The sequence below is a fragment of the Oryx dammah genome, unplaced genomic scaffold, assembly GCF_014754425.2.
Source record: "Oryx dammah isolate SB20612 unplaced genomic scaffold, SCBI_Odam_1.1 HiC_scaffold_25, whole genome shotgun sequence".
Classification (NCBI taxonomy): domain Eukaryota; kingdom Metazoa; phylum Chordata; class Mammalia; order Artiodactyla; family Bovidae; genus Oryx; species Oryx dammah.
In genome coordinates this window covers 73,511,207-73,527,246 of record NW_024070209.1, presented here as the reverse complement: position 1 = coordinate 73,527,246, position 16,040 = coordinate 73,511,207, and the positions used below count along the sequence as shown (strand labels likewise).

The window sequence follows — 16,040 nt, the reverse complement described above, 5'->3', positions numbered from 1 at the left end:
GAAGAGGCGGGTAGTGGAAGTATGAGGGGGAGGTGGGGACCTTGCATTTACCGAGTTTTAATCTCAAGTTGATCATGTTTAAAACCAGAAATGAGTAACTTACCGAGAAGGCAAATTTTAAGTTTACCTGTCCTTGATGAAAATGGTGAGCTTGGGAGCCAGGATAACTTCCATTTCACAAGAATAAAGATTATCTTTGAACATCCGAGTCTTACTGCTTTATTACTAAAAATTTCAGACCTGTGACATTTGCCTTTGTAAAATGAGATGCCATATCATATTTTCGAGTTGCAAGAATTTTAGGGTTTATCAAAAGAAATGAGAAGGTTCAACAATGCCTATTGTTAACTTCAGGAAAAACTTAATTCACTAACTTTTTTCTAAATTAGTTTTTCTTTTCCTTCCTCTTTTTTTGGAGGTAGGAGTGTTGCACTAGAATTATATACAAGAGATATGGAGGCCTAGTATTTATTGCTTTTGTAAAATCTCAAAACATAATGATTTTTAGAAAGGGCCACATGTGTGTGTACTAAGTCGCTTCAGTCAGGTCCGACTCCATGACCCCATGGACTGTAATCTACCAGGCTCCTCTGTCCATGGGATTCTCCAGGCAAGAAGACTGGGGTGGGTCACCATTTCCTTCTCTGGGGGTTCTTCTCGACCTATGAATTGAACCCATGTTTCTTGTGTCTCATTGGCAGGCAGGTTCTTTACCACAGTGCTACATGGAAGACCAGAAAGGGCCACAGGTATAATCTAACCAACAACCTCATCTAATAATGGAGGAGTCAAGCCTCAGAAGGGGGCCCCTCACACAATACTGTTAACAGATAAGCCTCTGTCTCAGGCCTTCTGAGTTCAATTCCACTGCTTCTGTGTTATCTGAGAAAGTGTCTCTGTGGATATGTAACTACAGTAAGTGAATCTGAAATTCCAGCCAGAGAGCACTGATGCTATATTAGCTTTTAAAAAACTTCTAAATTACTAAAAGCATTTTTTCTGTTTTCGTCTGAAGTTTCTACTAATGTAAAGAAGTAAGATTTAATTATAGCCCAGAGCGTCCATACTGTAGAGTCCCCACACAAGCTTCAGAGTGAATCTCTTTTTTAATAGGGTGCTATATTTAGTGTTTGGTTTCATATAACATTCTAGATGATTAAAGTAGTTGACATTCATTGGGAGAACTCAAATAATATAGATAAGCATAAGGCAGAAAGTCAAACCATTGGGATTAGCAGATGCAATCTATTATATATAAAATGGCTAAACAACAAGGGGGGCTTCCCAGGTGGCACTAGTGGTAAAGAACCCTCGTGTCAATGCAGCAGACATAAGAAAAGTGGGTTCAATCCCTGGGTCAGGAAGAGCCCCTGGAGGCGGGCATAGCAACCCACTCCAGTATTCTTGCCTGGAGAATGCCCATGGACAGAGGAGCCTGGCGGGCTACAGTCCACAGGGTCGCAAAGAGTCGGACACAACTGAAGCGACTAGGCACAAACAACGAGGTCCTGCTGTACAGCACAGGGAACTACATTCAATATTCTGTGATAAACCATAATGGAAAAGAATATGAAAAAGCATGCATATTTAAGTATGTGTAACTGAATCACTGTGCTATATAGCAGAAATTAACACAACCCTGTAACTCAACTGTACTCCAATAAAATATATTTTAAAAAGAAAGTGAAAAAAAAAATCAAAAAAAAAAAAAAAGAAAGTCATGCCAACCTGACCCCATCCCCTAAAACCCACGCCCCAGTTGGTCACTCTATACAGTATGGTGAATATAAAGCAGCTTTTCCTCCTGCAATACTAGTGATTCTAGTGCGAAATGCTAAGCTTTGGGGTGGAGCGAGGGAGGGAAACAGCCCTTTAATAGCTTCTCAGTTCTAAAGATGACAAAAGAATAAGTTAGGGATGTGAAAATCACCCAGAAACAAAATCATAAGGCTGACAGGTGTTATAAAGGAATCTGTCTCTGCCCACCAGTTATTTCTTAAGATTCTCAGGGTGGATATCCCTTAAGACACAATTTTCAAGTTGTTCTGAAGGCATCAGAGGGTTCTACCAGTTTGTTCAGAATTTCACTTAAATAACCCTGTTAATAAATATCCAGATGTATCATATTCCATATTTTAATTTGCTGTTAACTTGTCAAGTTAACTCCCTCTTGGCTTGGGCACACCTCAGAAAGAGGTTTTTTTCATTCCTAAGCACAAAAATTTGAACTTGGACCATTAATGAGGAAAATTGTACCTTTGTGGTCTTTTTAAAAATGCAGGGCTATTCACATGGAATTATATTCAATATCTTATAACAACCTATAATGGAAAAAAAATCTGAAATAAATAACTGGATCACTTTGCTGTATACCTGAAGCAAACACAATGTTTATAACTATACTTCAATTTTTCAGTCAGTTCAGTCACTCACTCACGTCCTACTCTTTGCAACCCCATGGACTGCAGCATGCCAGGCTTCACCAACTTCTATAGCTTACTCAAACTCATATCCATCTTGTCGGTGATGCCATCCAACTATCTCATCCTCCGTCACTCCCTTCTCTTCCTGCCTTCAATCTTTCCCAGCATCAGGGTCTTTTCCAATGAGTCAGTTCTGCCCAAGTTGGTGGCCAAAGTACTAGAGTTTCAGCTTCAGCATCAGTCCTTCCAATGAATATTCAGGACTGATTTCCTTTAGGATGGACTAGTTGGATCTTGCTGTCCAAGTGACTCTCAAGAGTCTTCAACACCACAGTTTAAAAGCATCAATTCTTTGGTGCTCAGCTTTCTTTATGGTCCAACTTTCACATCCATATATGACTACTGGAAAAACTATAGCTTTGACTATACAGACCTTTGCTGGTAAAATAATGTCTCTGCTTTTTAATAAGCTGTCTAGGTTGGTTATAGCTTTTCTTCCAAGAAGCAAGTGTCTTAATTTCATGGCTGCAATCACCATCTGCAGTGATTTTGGAGCCCAAGAAAATAAAGTCTGTCACTGTTTCCATTGTTTTCCCATCTATTTGCCATGAAGTGATAGGACCAGATGCCATGATCTCAGTTTTTTGAATGTTGAGTTTTAAGCCTTCCATTGACTATTCAGTTCAATTTTTTGAACAAGTTAATTAAAAAACTCTGCTAGTTCATAAAAACATACAAACATGGATAAAACTGCAGCATTATTTGTAGTGACAGAGAGCTAGAAACAAAGTCATGTGGCTGAATTATTTACATAATTATCATTATTCAGCCACTAAAAAGACTGAATGAAATCTAAACTGACTTAAGATTTTTATGAGGTACTATTGAATGAGAAGAGAAAGACAAATAAAAGTATATATAATATGATCTCACTTTTGATGAGATCCAGAACCAAAAAAAAAAAAAAACCAACCCCACTAAAAAGGCAGGCCTATTTATACCTATGTAAGCAACATGGTAAAGCAGGTACAACATTACTTAGGAATATGAAGCAGAGTACTTTAAAATTTGGACTTGAGGCTGATAGGGTACAATGAGAGCCTGGGTTCTAAAGTTGGGTAAGCTTGGGTTTGAACAGCTTTCTGTTTGACCTAGAGCAAGTCACTTAACCTCTCTGAGCCTCAGTTTTCTTATCTGTAAAATGTGGCTAACATTACTAAAGCCGTGCAAGTTCTGAAAAGTCCTTTGATTGTTTCTGTCACTGGGAACTTCTCATTGGCTGTCTTTCTAGGATTATCTAATAATTTTTAATATCTAAGATCTTTCTAATAATCCTTCTTTGTACTCCAGCTTTCAGCTCCTGCTCATCCAAGTTTTTCTCCCTTTTCCTTTAGGTAGCCCCAACCCCTGGAAGTTTTGTTCATTTCTTATGAAGAACAGCTTGGCTCTGTGCCTCACCACACAAAGCCTTACTGATTTTCCTTATATCTAAATTTTCACTAGGATGCTTCACTAAAGAGTCCTCGTCCAGCATGCCAGCAGTCCAGAGTGCCTGGCAGAAACGCTAACCTTTCTTGAAACTGATCACTTTCGTGGGCCAGGTGTTCTCCCCACCAGCACTGTGAGCAGGAGGGAACAGCATGGGGATTTAGCATCTTCTCATATAAACACTGACATCTCCCCTGTGGTGGTTTAGTTGCTAAGTTGTGTCCGACTCTTGCGACCCTATGGACTGTAGCCCGCCAGGCTCCTCTGTCCACAGGATTCTCCAGGCAAGAATACTAGAGAGGGTTGCCATTTCCTTCTCCAGGGGATCTTCTCTACCCAGGGATCAAACCCGCATCTGTTATGTCTACCTGCACTGGTAGGTGGGTTCTTTACCACTGGTGCTACCTGGGAAGACCTACATCTCCCCTAGGAGGCAGTAACTGCCTGGCAGGTTGCTTTTATATGTAGTGATGTTAAAAGTGTAAGCTTAAATAAATTTATCCTAATACAATGCCTCTCTCTTTAGTATTTATTGCATGAACCTTTTTGTTTTCTCTTATTCTGAAACCAGCAGAATGTTCACAGCCTGGTATCCGAGGCATGCAGCACCTCGATTTTTCTGTCATAGACTTTTACTTTCTCTTCCCTAGTACAAGTGCTTTCCTGGGCTGCATCTGCTGATGCTATAATTACCACTAACACGTAACTGTTTAGGATGCACAGAGAAATAATTTTTCCTAAAGTCCAAGCATCCTTTAGAACAGGCCGCTAATTAGAATTTTAACTGGGTGAAATTAGAGGTAAACATTACTTAACTAAAACAACAACTGAGATTCTAGGTATTTTCCCCTCAAAATGAATACAACCTTATCAACTGCTATGGGGGAAGATATTAATATTTTAATTATTTAATATAAAACATATCTAAAGAAACGCCTAAGGTCTAGTACTATGTCCTCCAGGTCAACAGGAAAAACCACTCCGTATAATGACAGTGGTCAAGTTCTCAAGAAAAAAATTAATACAGCATTTTAACAACCTACATGGTCTTCCATATGTAGCAGCAATCAGAGTATTAATTGCAAAATTGCATATCTTGAAGAGCAGTAAAAAAAAAAAAATGCAAATTTGCCTCTTCAGAAATAAACCTATAAGGAAAAATGAAGCTTTCTTCAAAATTCCACAAATTAAAAAGAACAACAACAAGAATGAAGCTCCACAGGGCAGGGATTTTTGTCGATTCTGTGCTCTGTTATATCCTCAGTGCCTAGAACAAAGCCGGGCATATAGTAGGTGCTCAATAAATGCATGGTGAATGACTGTTTTAACAATAAAGCTTGATTAGAAATTTACCATATTAGAAGTGCCCCTGATAGGCAATGGATCAAAAGGAAACAAAAAAGCTAGATAAAACTGTGCATCTTAACCTGATCCTGAAACAAAATGAGTAAACCGAATTCTTCTCAGTTTACAGTTGGTTATTATTGTTTTAAAACAGAAACACCAAGTATCTGGATATACTTAATATCTAAACTGTCACACTTCACTTATCAAGTACTGTACCAGTCTACAGACCATAGCTTTCTCATTCCTGCTTATGACCCTTAAAGTCTATTATTTTCTAATATCCTTTTGGTTGCAAGTAACAGAAAGCAAACTCCAACAAACTTAAGCAGACAGGGGAGTGGAGATTGATTGGGAGGATTCTGGGGTGGTTGATGGGCTTGTAGAGCAGCCAGTTCAGGGGACCCTGGGGACTGGAAGGAACAACTTTGTCATATGGATATGGTCTCTTTCTGAATGTCTGTTTCATTCGCTCTGATTTTTTCCATGAGGTTGGAATCACAGTTGCCAGCATCAGCAGGACTCCTCCTATCTTTCTCTCCTGAGAGAAAGTCTGTCTTCTTAGATTCCAACTAGAAAGATCTCAGGTGGTGGTGGTGGTGGTTTAGTCGCTAAGTCGTGTCCAACTCTTTTGACCCCATGGACTTGCCAGGCTCCTTTGTCCGTGGGATTCTCCAGGCAAGAATACTGCAGTGGGCTGCCATTTCCTTCTCCAGAGCTTGGGTGACATTCCCATCTCTCGGGCCAAGCTCTGTGACCAAGGAGCAAGCGGGAGGTCACAGGAGGATTTGGCAGCTCTGCTCTAGAACACGTCAGCAGTGTGGAGAGGGTAGAGTGGTTCCCCAGGAGTGGAGCGCATTCTCAGGTGACAGTGAATGTCATTCACAATGAAAATTAGAGCTCTGATTTGAAGCCTTCTGTGGGCTGGCCCTACAAGGCTTTTACTTTCAAATTCGCCTTCACCATAGTCTGTTACTAAAGGATTCCTGTTGTCCAGGGACTAATTAGCTGAATTAGACTTGCATTATTAAAATGAGATAACAATAGTTTCATTTGAATTAAAAAGGCAAACATAATATCAGTATCTTTCTTTAAGAGAGCAAAAGACTTTCATCACAACTGAATTAAGGTTAGAACAGCCTGAGGGACCACTGAATACCACTTCCTCCATTTTACCCACTGGCAACCAAAGCAAGACGTCTTATCTATGATCTCAGCTGTTAACGACTGGCTTCTGCGTTAAAGACCAGGGTCTCAACAAATAAGTGCAGCCCACAGACCATTTGGCACTTGGCTTTACTTTATAAAAATACACAACTTAAATACATATGACACTCTCTATACAAGACATAGACAGCTGTTAGCTTTAACATTTTCCATTATTTCAACAGAAAGCAAATACATAAATTACCTCGTAAGAGCAAAGGGTTTCTTTAGAGACTCTGCATTCCTGGGCCAAGGGCAGACCATCCTGCTGGCAATTGCTGCAGGAAGCTAACCCGAACTGTCCAGCTTTCCAGCGCTTCATTTCACAACACAGCCTTTATTGCACGGCTTCATATTGCACTGCTTGTCAGACACGATCTAACTCATCCACACCACAACTTTAAGCTTTCGTCTCCTCTAGAAATGCTTAATGGAAACACCAACATATAAACATTAGTAACTGTCTCTTACAATTGTGCTAGGTACCTATCATGAGAAATATGAACCCCTCTTCCCTTTGTAAAACTTGCAATGGAAGGAAGTTAGCTGCATTTTGCAGCTTAATTTCTCTGCAAAAGTTTCACAAAAATGTAGTCAGACTCAGAGTGAGCTAGACAGAGTGTAGTGGAGAAGGGAGTGACATTCTAGGGCCCACTGAAATTGCTTAGGGGACAGACACTAACACCCTGTCAAAGGCAATGTGCACACGCCCCCCACCCTTTCTAACATGAGACCGAAATACCTCCTTCCCCTTGAGATTCTGTCATTGTTCTTTAAGAAATAGGGACCTTACTACTGATTCACAGCAACCAAGGGCTGCCCATTTTCTCTTTCTTTCAGAAATTTAGCTGCCTTATCTATGGCTCACTTAGTGAACAGTAAATTAGGTACCAGTTTACCAATATAAAGAAATAATTACCATTTGAGAATTCAATGCAAAAAAAAAAAAAACAACAACAACACTAAAGTGAGTTTCCTGAGGTAAATGTTAGCCTTAAAGAACAGAGTGCGATCTACAGAATTGGAGCAATTTATCTTGGGAAGCAGCACAGTATCTCTGAGTCTAGACTTTACCAAGCACACATTTATGCAAAGAAATAAATGACACTGCTGAAGTAAGAGACACGTTGACAGTTGAGAATACTGATTCAAAAGGAGCCATGGAAGAGGAACGGAGGAACAAAAGGATGGTGTATTTTAAAGTTCTTAGGTAGGTTGGCGATTAATTTCAAAAGCCTCCAGGGATTTCTAACAAGTTTTTAAAGTGTTCATTCTTGGTGACTCAGATGCAGAAGAAATGGCTTTTCCTGAATAACAGCTGTTCAAACTTCTTGTTCTTTTTTGAAAAAACAAGATTCTGTATAAAATTTTTTTTAGCCATTGAAATTATTCTGCTAGTTGTTACTCTCACTGATGTATTGTGCAATCCTAACTGGCTGAAGAATTTTAATAAGGTTGAACTAAAAAATATACATTTGTACCAAGAATTTAAATTAATGCACAGAGGTCTGTAAAATTTTATATGAAGTTACTTTTCATTGCAGATCAGGCTTCATTTCATTACTTCTTGACATTCTACTCAGAATTATGGAAATCAGAAAATTTCTAGGACCCTGAACCTTTAACTTTCTTTTCTTTCTTTTCCATAAATGAAGTAGTACATGGCCATCCTTAACATGAGTAATCAAGGTGCTGGGAACTGAGCAAGACCTAAGAATCAAGATCAGGCTAAATGTCAACAAGTCACTCATTACACAAGGACATGAATGGAAGAACTAGAGAACTCTCTCTGCTATAACTGCTCATCTGCACAATGTAGCTGAATGAGGTGACCCATCTAGTGTTTAATGACAGTGATGAAAACTGGCATCGGTTTTTATACAGGGCCACATACACAAGCGAGCCGTCCTGGCAACGTGGGCTGACACCACCATGCATGGTCCCCTCACTCATATGACTCCTAAGTTCTGCCACAAGAACAGATCTATGTTTGTTACTTCAGGCATGATGAAGGCCTACAGCAAAATTAAAGCCCTGGAGAACTTTGGCCTGAGTTTTACAGGCCCAGAAGCTAGTTAAAATGAAAAGGCAAGAGGAAAATCCCACAAAAAATCATATCTCATATCTCAATTTTACTAAGAAAAAAAAGCATTTTTAATATCAAAATGAAAACTCTTACTAGAAAACAATGCTCTGGTTTCCTGACAACCAGCTCAGTGCCGCCCAAGGGCAGCCACACAAAGAGAAGCTGCTCTGAAGGGAAGGGTTTAGAAGGCTGCAGTGGGTTTGAATTAAATCAAAGTGGTTTTTCTTCTCAGGTAGGGTAATGCGAATGCTACTTGGCAATCAATGTGGGATAGCTGTTTAAAATTCACTGATGGCAAAGTTTCATATTCTTTAAAGCCCCAGTTAGTGCTGCTTGGTCACAGCTAAAAATCTTGAGTAACATAACAGCGATGGTGTAACGCGCCACGTGGTGACACTATTCTGTGAGCTCTGGAAGGAAGGCCGGTCCTGACGCTTGATCTTCATCCATCTCTTGGATACTGAGAGAGAGACGATGGCAAGAGAATGGATTTCTCTACGTGAAATTAATTTTCATAATCTGCAGCTTATAAGTATTACTGATCAGAAATTTGGAACCTACACAAAAGTAACAGATTCTTCCCACACAGGCCGTAAGATCTCTCCGTCCATCACCCAAAGGATCTATACTTGTCTCTGGTCTACCAGGCCCTGGCAAAGGCTGCACAAGACAGAGGAGGCAATAGCCGGAAGGCGGGGATTTGCGAAGAGAGCCGTGGTGGCAGATGTGGTGCCTTAAGAGACAAGGCAGGAACAGAAGAGGGAAGGGGAGCTCACACTGACGAGGAAGCGAAGGGAGGCCCCGGGTTGACACGCCTCCCTGCCTCTCCCACCTGTCTTGGCAAATGCTGCTGCAACAAGGAAAGGCATAAGCCTCCTATGGGGGCTCTCCTAGGGCATCAGACGCGCCTGAACCAGGCGGGTCATGCCCTCTGGGGATGTGTGCACAATCCAGTTTGACCTGCAGGCATTTCTGTCTTGGGATCTGACTCCTGACTCCTAGGTGAAGATGCCCCTACAGCTACCAGCACTCCCACGGCTAGGGAAAGGCCTCAGACCCAGGGGCAGGTCTAGCAGCAGCCAGCCTACCAGAACCTGCGGCTACTGCCACCTCTACGCTCAAGACTGGCTGGTCTCTCCCTCGGTAATGGAGAAGGGGCACAGAGTGAATGTCAAAAAAGGGCCACTCAGCTCAGGATTGCATCACCTTGTTTCACTTCCGAAGGGCTGCCAAGAGTTCATGCATTAATTAAGCAGACTGACGCTTCAAGTATCACCTAAGAAACTTATCATAAAGGGGCAACTTGCTTGCAAGGTCACCACACTTTCAGGGGTTCTGCTACGTCTGCTTCCATTTTTGTTTTTTTTCTCTGACGATGAATGTTTTTCAATAAAGAAAAAGCAAAAAGATCCTCCTATCCTTCCAGAAACTTCGTGGACTTTCCTGAGCAAAGTGCCTAAGCGATGCTATACTGACAGAGCTTACCAACTCATGAGAAAAAAAAAATCTATCATCATTCAGAAATAGAAAATGAACGATAGTGTGTAAGTGGCACTCAGTTCTCTTCATTTTGTCTCTCTGCAAAATGTCTGTGACATGGAAACAGGCACCCAAATTACTGATTTACAAATGACAGCACGTGAGTGAAAAGGGCTGTAAGAATTTTGTGGAGGAAAAACCCATGTTGGCTATTTTACCACCAGAGAAAGTCTGTTTGGACTCGAGGCCTACACCTGTCTTTTTTTCTTATTTTCTACTTGATGTTTTTCAGAAGGGCTGTTCGGGCATTCACAACGACTTTGAAGGCATCTTCACTACCAGGTGCTACACATTTGTCAGGGTGAAGCAGCACAGCAAGTTTCCGATATGCTTTATTGACTTCATCCCTGCAAAGAGAAAGCAGAGCTCTCTGTCAGTAGGGAGGTCAGCCCCCACCCTCTGCCCACTGCATTTCAGCTGCTTGGATAACAGAACACCTCTTGCAGTAAGCGTATCTGAAATTATCGTGACCCCTTCTCAAAGTGAGACTAAAGGACTGGGAAACAAACAATGGACAAATAATATGTAACATTCAAGTAGAAACACAGACAATACAAAGTGAGTACAAACATGATCAACTGAAAATAGACAGTGTTTAGCACCTCACAGGCATTTGGCACTGGGCAAATAATTGCTGATGGAAGCGATGAGGACAAGAGGCCATAAGGGCAGGGCCTGCAAGAAGATGGGGTTCAGGAATCGATCCGGTGATGGGAAACACAGAGTAGCAGGGAGAGAACTGCCAGAGGCCTGAGAGGGAACGGAGAGCTGGCATGTAGTTCCAGGAGGAAACAGCGGATAAAGTCAGCCAGGGAGCAGGGTCAGTAAGGGAAAGGCCAAAACAACAAAAAAGCTGAATCTGATACACAATAGTAAAAGTAATATTAGTTGCTCAGTTGTGTCTGACTGTAGCCCTATGGCCTGTGGCCCATCAGGCTCCTCTGTCCGTGGAATTCTCCAGGGAAGAAAACTGAGTGGGTGGCCGTTCCCTTCTTCAGGGGATTTTCCCCACCCAGGGATCGAACCCAAGTCTCTTGCATCTCTTGCATGGGCAGGCAGATTCTTTACCAATGTGCCACCTGGAAGCCCCAAAAGCCACCAATGAACTCTATGCTACAAGGTCATCTGAATTTCGTCAGGTGTTTAAAGCATCCTTAGTAACGCCTGTCAAGTCAAGGGTGACCAATAACTGTCTCCCTGTTCCCATTCCCTCTTCTCTTCTGAACCTGAAGACATGCTATGAGACCAAAATGGAGAAGAGATACTTAATGTTGTTGATGCTGATAAGGCAGTTTTGAGATGTACTTTTTTTTTTCTGGGAATCAAGGTGAAAAAGTAGAAAGGGAGAAGCATAGGGAGCAAAGCTATGGTGCAAAATAAAAAGATCTGAGAACTCCAATAATATGCATAGTAACAGTATTATTATAGAGTTAAAAGTGAGATAACAATTGAGAGTTCTTAGGAGAGTAGATTCCAAAAGTTCTAATCACAAGGAAAAAACTTTTTTTTTTCTTTATCTCTATGAGATGATGGATGTTCACTAAACTTATTTCGGTAATTGTTTCACAATGTATGTAAGTTAAATCATCATGCTATATACCTTAACCTTATACAGTGTTGTACATCAATTATATTTCAATAAGACTGGGGAAAATCTTACATAATCGTAATAGGTAATGATTTATTTCTTTCATGAAGAGTAGTGATTGTATTTCTTTTTCTCCAAAATAATTATTTTGGCTAAAATAAAATAATTTAATATAAACACACACAGATGAGGAACTACAATGATTTTTGAGAGACACAGTCAGAGACAGGAGACACACAGGGTTCAGGGTCAATTCTACCACTAACTCCTGGAGTCCCTGACTGCGTTTTTAGTTTCCCTGAGTCCCAGTTTTCCCACATATGAAATGAAGTGTTTCAACAAGTTGATTGCTAACATTCTTTCTTTTTCAAAATTCTATGCTTTAAGAATTCTCTTTTGTGATTATATGTATATATATTGAGGTTACATTTGTTTCTAGACTCTTGGTCAACAAAAGCAGAGAATACCATTTCAAAAGGTACTCACACAACAGACACACGACGTAGTCCCCACACCAGGCCATTGTGCCCTCTATTTCCCTTCTTTGGTATTCACTTAATTCAGTGAAGGAGTAGTGTTAAGTAATCTGTTTCCACACCTCTTCATATTTCTAGCCCATTACAGGAAGATATCACACTATATCCTGATGACTGAATCTTTATAACAGAGGGCAGCACTAGGACCTGAGAGCACTGCTTACCTTGAGGCCCCAGGTTTGACTCCCAACATGTCCCAACTGTCCTTACTACTTCGAATTCTGCGAATGGTGTCTGCTTGTTCTTTGGTGAAACTAGCACTGCTATTTGTGTTAGGACGTTTTCCGCCATTTTCACATAAATCAACTATGGATAGATAAAAGGTCTGCAAAAAGAAAACACATCCCAGAGGAGAACTGATTTGGGGGAAATAGGAATTCTTTCTAGGCATCAACTTAAAGAATGTTAATATAATCCAATAACTTAAAATTCACAATAAAGCAAACATACTTTTTCTCTTTTATACTAATACATATATGTAGAACATATATGTATATTATATATATATTTAAGCACGCAAAGAGTATAAGAATTTAAATAGCTTATGATCCTACTCTCAGATAGTCATACTTGAAATTAAAAACTAGTATACAAATATTATTAGAAAAATTCAAATAGTAGAAAAAGTATAAAATGAAAACTATCTCCCTGCCCCTCCAGTTCCTCTCCTTAAGGTAAACCATTGTTAATACATTTTTTCAGTATCCTTCCAGAATAATTTTCTCTCAGTACCAGTATACATATCCAAGCCCCAAGTATTTACATAAAAGAGAGCAGATTAAACACACTGCTGAGCACCTTGTAACTTTTTTCACGTAATAATAAATCTTAGAATCTTTCTCTAACTGCATATAGACACTTTCTTCCTCCCTTTTGATGAGTGTTCGGTATTCCACTGTGTGACTGACTGTGCTCATGATTTATTCAATCACCTCCCTCTTCTTGGACAGGTCGACTGTTTCCAGTTTTGTGTCACACATTGTGTGACACACACACAGTGCTTTAGGGAATATTTTTTTATGGGTACATATCTCTGCCCACCTGTGGGGATACTGTTTCAGAATAAATTTCTGAAAGCAAAATTGCTGAATAAAAGTGTGTATACATTTTACTTTCTGATTTTGACAACTGTCATACAAAAAGGCTATACCAGTTTATACTCCCATCACAGTGAATGGAAATGCCTACTTCCCCATACTCTTTTCAACATTGGGCATTATTATACATCTTCATTTTTACCAATCTGATCTTATCTCACAGTTTTTATTTCCCATTTCTTTAATTATAAGGGAGGTTGCATATCTTTTCATATGCTTATAGGTCTTTTCTTATTCTGTAAACTGTTATTTTTTCCTATTTTATGTTTTTCAAAGTGAAAATTATTTTGTGATCCTGCTCATATTTCACGCCTTGTGCACTACTGTTGTTGAATAACTTCACTCAAAACACTAATTTAATACATTATGGCTACTTTTAAATTGCTGACTCTATAAAGCTTCTCCATCTTTGGCTGCAAAGAATATAATCAATCTGATTTCAGTATTGACCATCTGGTGATGTCCATGTGTAGAGTCTTCTCTTGTGTTGCTGGAAGAGACTGTTTGCTATAACCAGTGTGTGGTGTGTCCTCTTGGCAAAATTCTGTTAGCCTTTGACCTGCTTCATTCTGTACTCCAAGGCCAAATTTGCCTGTTACTCCAGGTATCTCTTGACTTCCTACTTTTGCATTCCAGTCCCCTATAATGAAAAGGACATCTTTTTTGGGTGTTAGTTCTAAAAGGTCTTGTAGGTCTTCATAGAACCGTTCAACTTCAGCTTCTTTAGCATTACTGGTTGGGGCATAGACTTGGATTACTGTGATATCGAATGGTTTGCCTTGGAAACAAACACAGATCATTCTGTCATTTATGAGATTGCATCCAAGTACTGTATTTCAGATTCCTGTTGACTACGATGGCTACTCCCTTTCTTCTAAGGGATTCTTGCCCACAGTAGTAGATATAATGGTAATCTGAGTTAAATCCACCCATTCCAGTCCATTTTAGTTTGCTGATTCCTAAAATGTCAATGTTCACTCTTGCCATCTCCTGTCTGACCAGTTCCAATTTGCCTTGATTCATGACCTAACATTGCAAGTTCCTATGCAATACTGTTCTTTACAGCATCAGACTTTACTTCCATCACCAGTCACATCCACAACTGGGTGTTGTTTTTGCTTTGGCTCTGTCTCTTCATTCTTTCTGGAGTTATTTCTCCACTGATCTCCAGTAGCATACTGGGCACCTACCAACCTGAGGAATTCATCTTTCATTGTCCTATCTTTTTGCCCTTTCATACTGTTCATGGGGTTCTCAAGGCAAGAATATTGAAGTGGTTTGCCATTCCCTTCTCCAGTGGACCACATTTTGTCAGAACTCTCCACCACGACCCATCCATCTTGGGCGGCCCTACACGGCATGGCTCATAGTTTCACTGAGTTAGACAAGGCTGTGGTCCATGTGACCAGATTGGTTAGTTTTCTGTGATTGTGGTTTTCATTCTGTCTGCTCTCTGATGGAGAAGGATAAAAGACTTATGGAAGCTTCCTGATGGGAGAGACTGACTGAAGGAGAAACTGAGTCTTGTTCTGATGGGCGGGGCCATGCTCAGTGAATCTTTAATCCAATTTATGCTCTATATAGTCAGTGAAAACAAGACCAGGAGCTGACTGTGGCTCAGATCATGAACTCTTTATTGCCAAATTCAGACTTAAATTGAAGAAAGTAGGGAAAACCACTAGACCATTCAGGTATGACCTAAATCAAATCCCTTACGATTATACAGTAGAAGTGAGAAATAGATTCAAGGGATTAGATTGGATAGACAGAGTGCCTGAAGAACTATGGATGGAAGTTCGTGATACTGTACGGAGGCAGTGATCAAGACCATCCTCAAGAAAAAGAAATGGAAAAAGGCAAAATGGTTGTCCGAGGAGGCCTTATAAATAACTGAGAAAAGAAAATACATGAAAGGCAAAGGAGAAAAGGAAAGATATATCCATTTGAATGCAGAGTTCCAAAGAATAGTAAGGAGAGATAAGAAAGCCTTCCTCAGTGATCAGTGCAAAGAAATAGAGGAAACAATAGAATGGAAAAGACCAGCGATCTCGTCAAGAAAATTAGAGATACTGAGGGAACATTTCATGCAAAAATGGGCACAATAAAGGACAGAAATGGTATGGACCTAACAGGAGCAGAAGATATTAAGAAAAGGTGGCAAGAATACATAGAAGATTTATACAAAAAAGATCTTATTGACCCAGATAACCATGATAGTGTGATCATCCACCCAGAGCCAGACATCCTAGAATGCGAAGTCAGGTGGGCCTTTGGAAGCATCACTACAAACAAAGCTAGTGGAGGTGATAAAATTCCAGTTGAGCTATTTCAAATCCTAAAAGAAAGTGTTGCACTCAATATGCCAGCACATTTGGAACACTCAGCAGTGGCCACAGGACTGGAAAAGGTCAGTTTTCATTCCAATCCCAAAGAAAGGCAAGGCCAAAGAATGTTCAAACTACTGCACAACTGCACTCATCTCACATGCTAGCAAAGCAATGCTCAAAATTCTCCAAGCCAGTCTTCAACAGTATATGAACAGTGAACTTCCAGATGTTCAAGCTGGTTTTAGAAAAGGCAGAGGAACCAGAGATCAAATTGCCAACATCCACTGGATCATCAAAAAAGCAAGAGAGTTCCAGAAAAACATCTATTTCTGCTTTATTGACTATGCCAAAGCCTTTGACTGTGTGGATCACAATAAACTGTGGAAAATTCTGAAAGAGATGGGAA

At 40.2% G+C, this 16,040-nt stretch overlaps 1 protein-coding gene across 1 annotated transcript in view; it reads right to left on the bottom strand.

Annotated features, from left to right (window-relative positions):
• Positions 1-6,532: 6,532 nt before the first annotated feature.
• The window catches only part of DNAJC27 (DnaJ heat shock protein family (Hsp40) member C27), a 37,513-nt gene continuing 28,005 nt past the window's right edge, over positions 6,533-16,040 (bottom strand). The window contains exons 6-7 of the mRNA XM_040224512.1: positions 12,375-12,535; positions 6,533-10,433 (exon numbers count right to left, since the gene is read on the bottom strand). Of these exons, the coding sequence (XP_040080446.1) occupies positions 10,301-10,433; positions 12,375-12,535 (294 nt within the window). The 3' untranslated portion in view covers positions 6,533-10,300. The remainder of the gene's footprint in view (positions 10,434-12,374; positions 12,536-16,040) is intronic.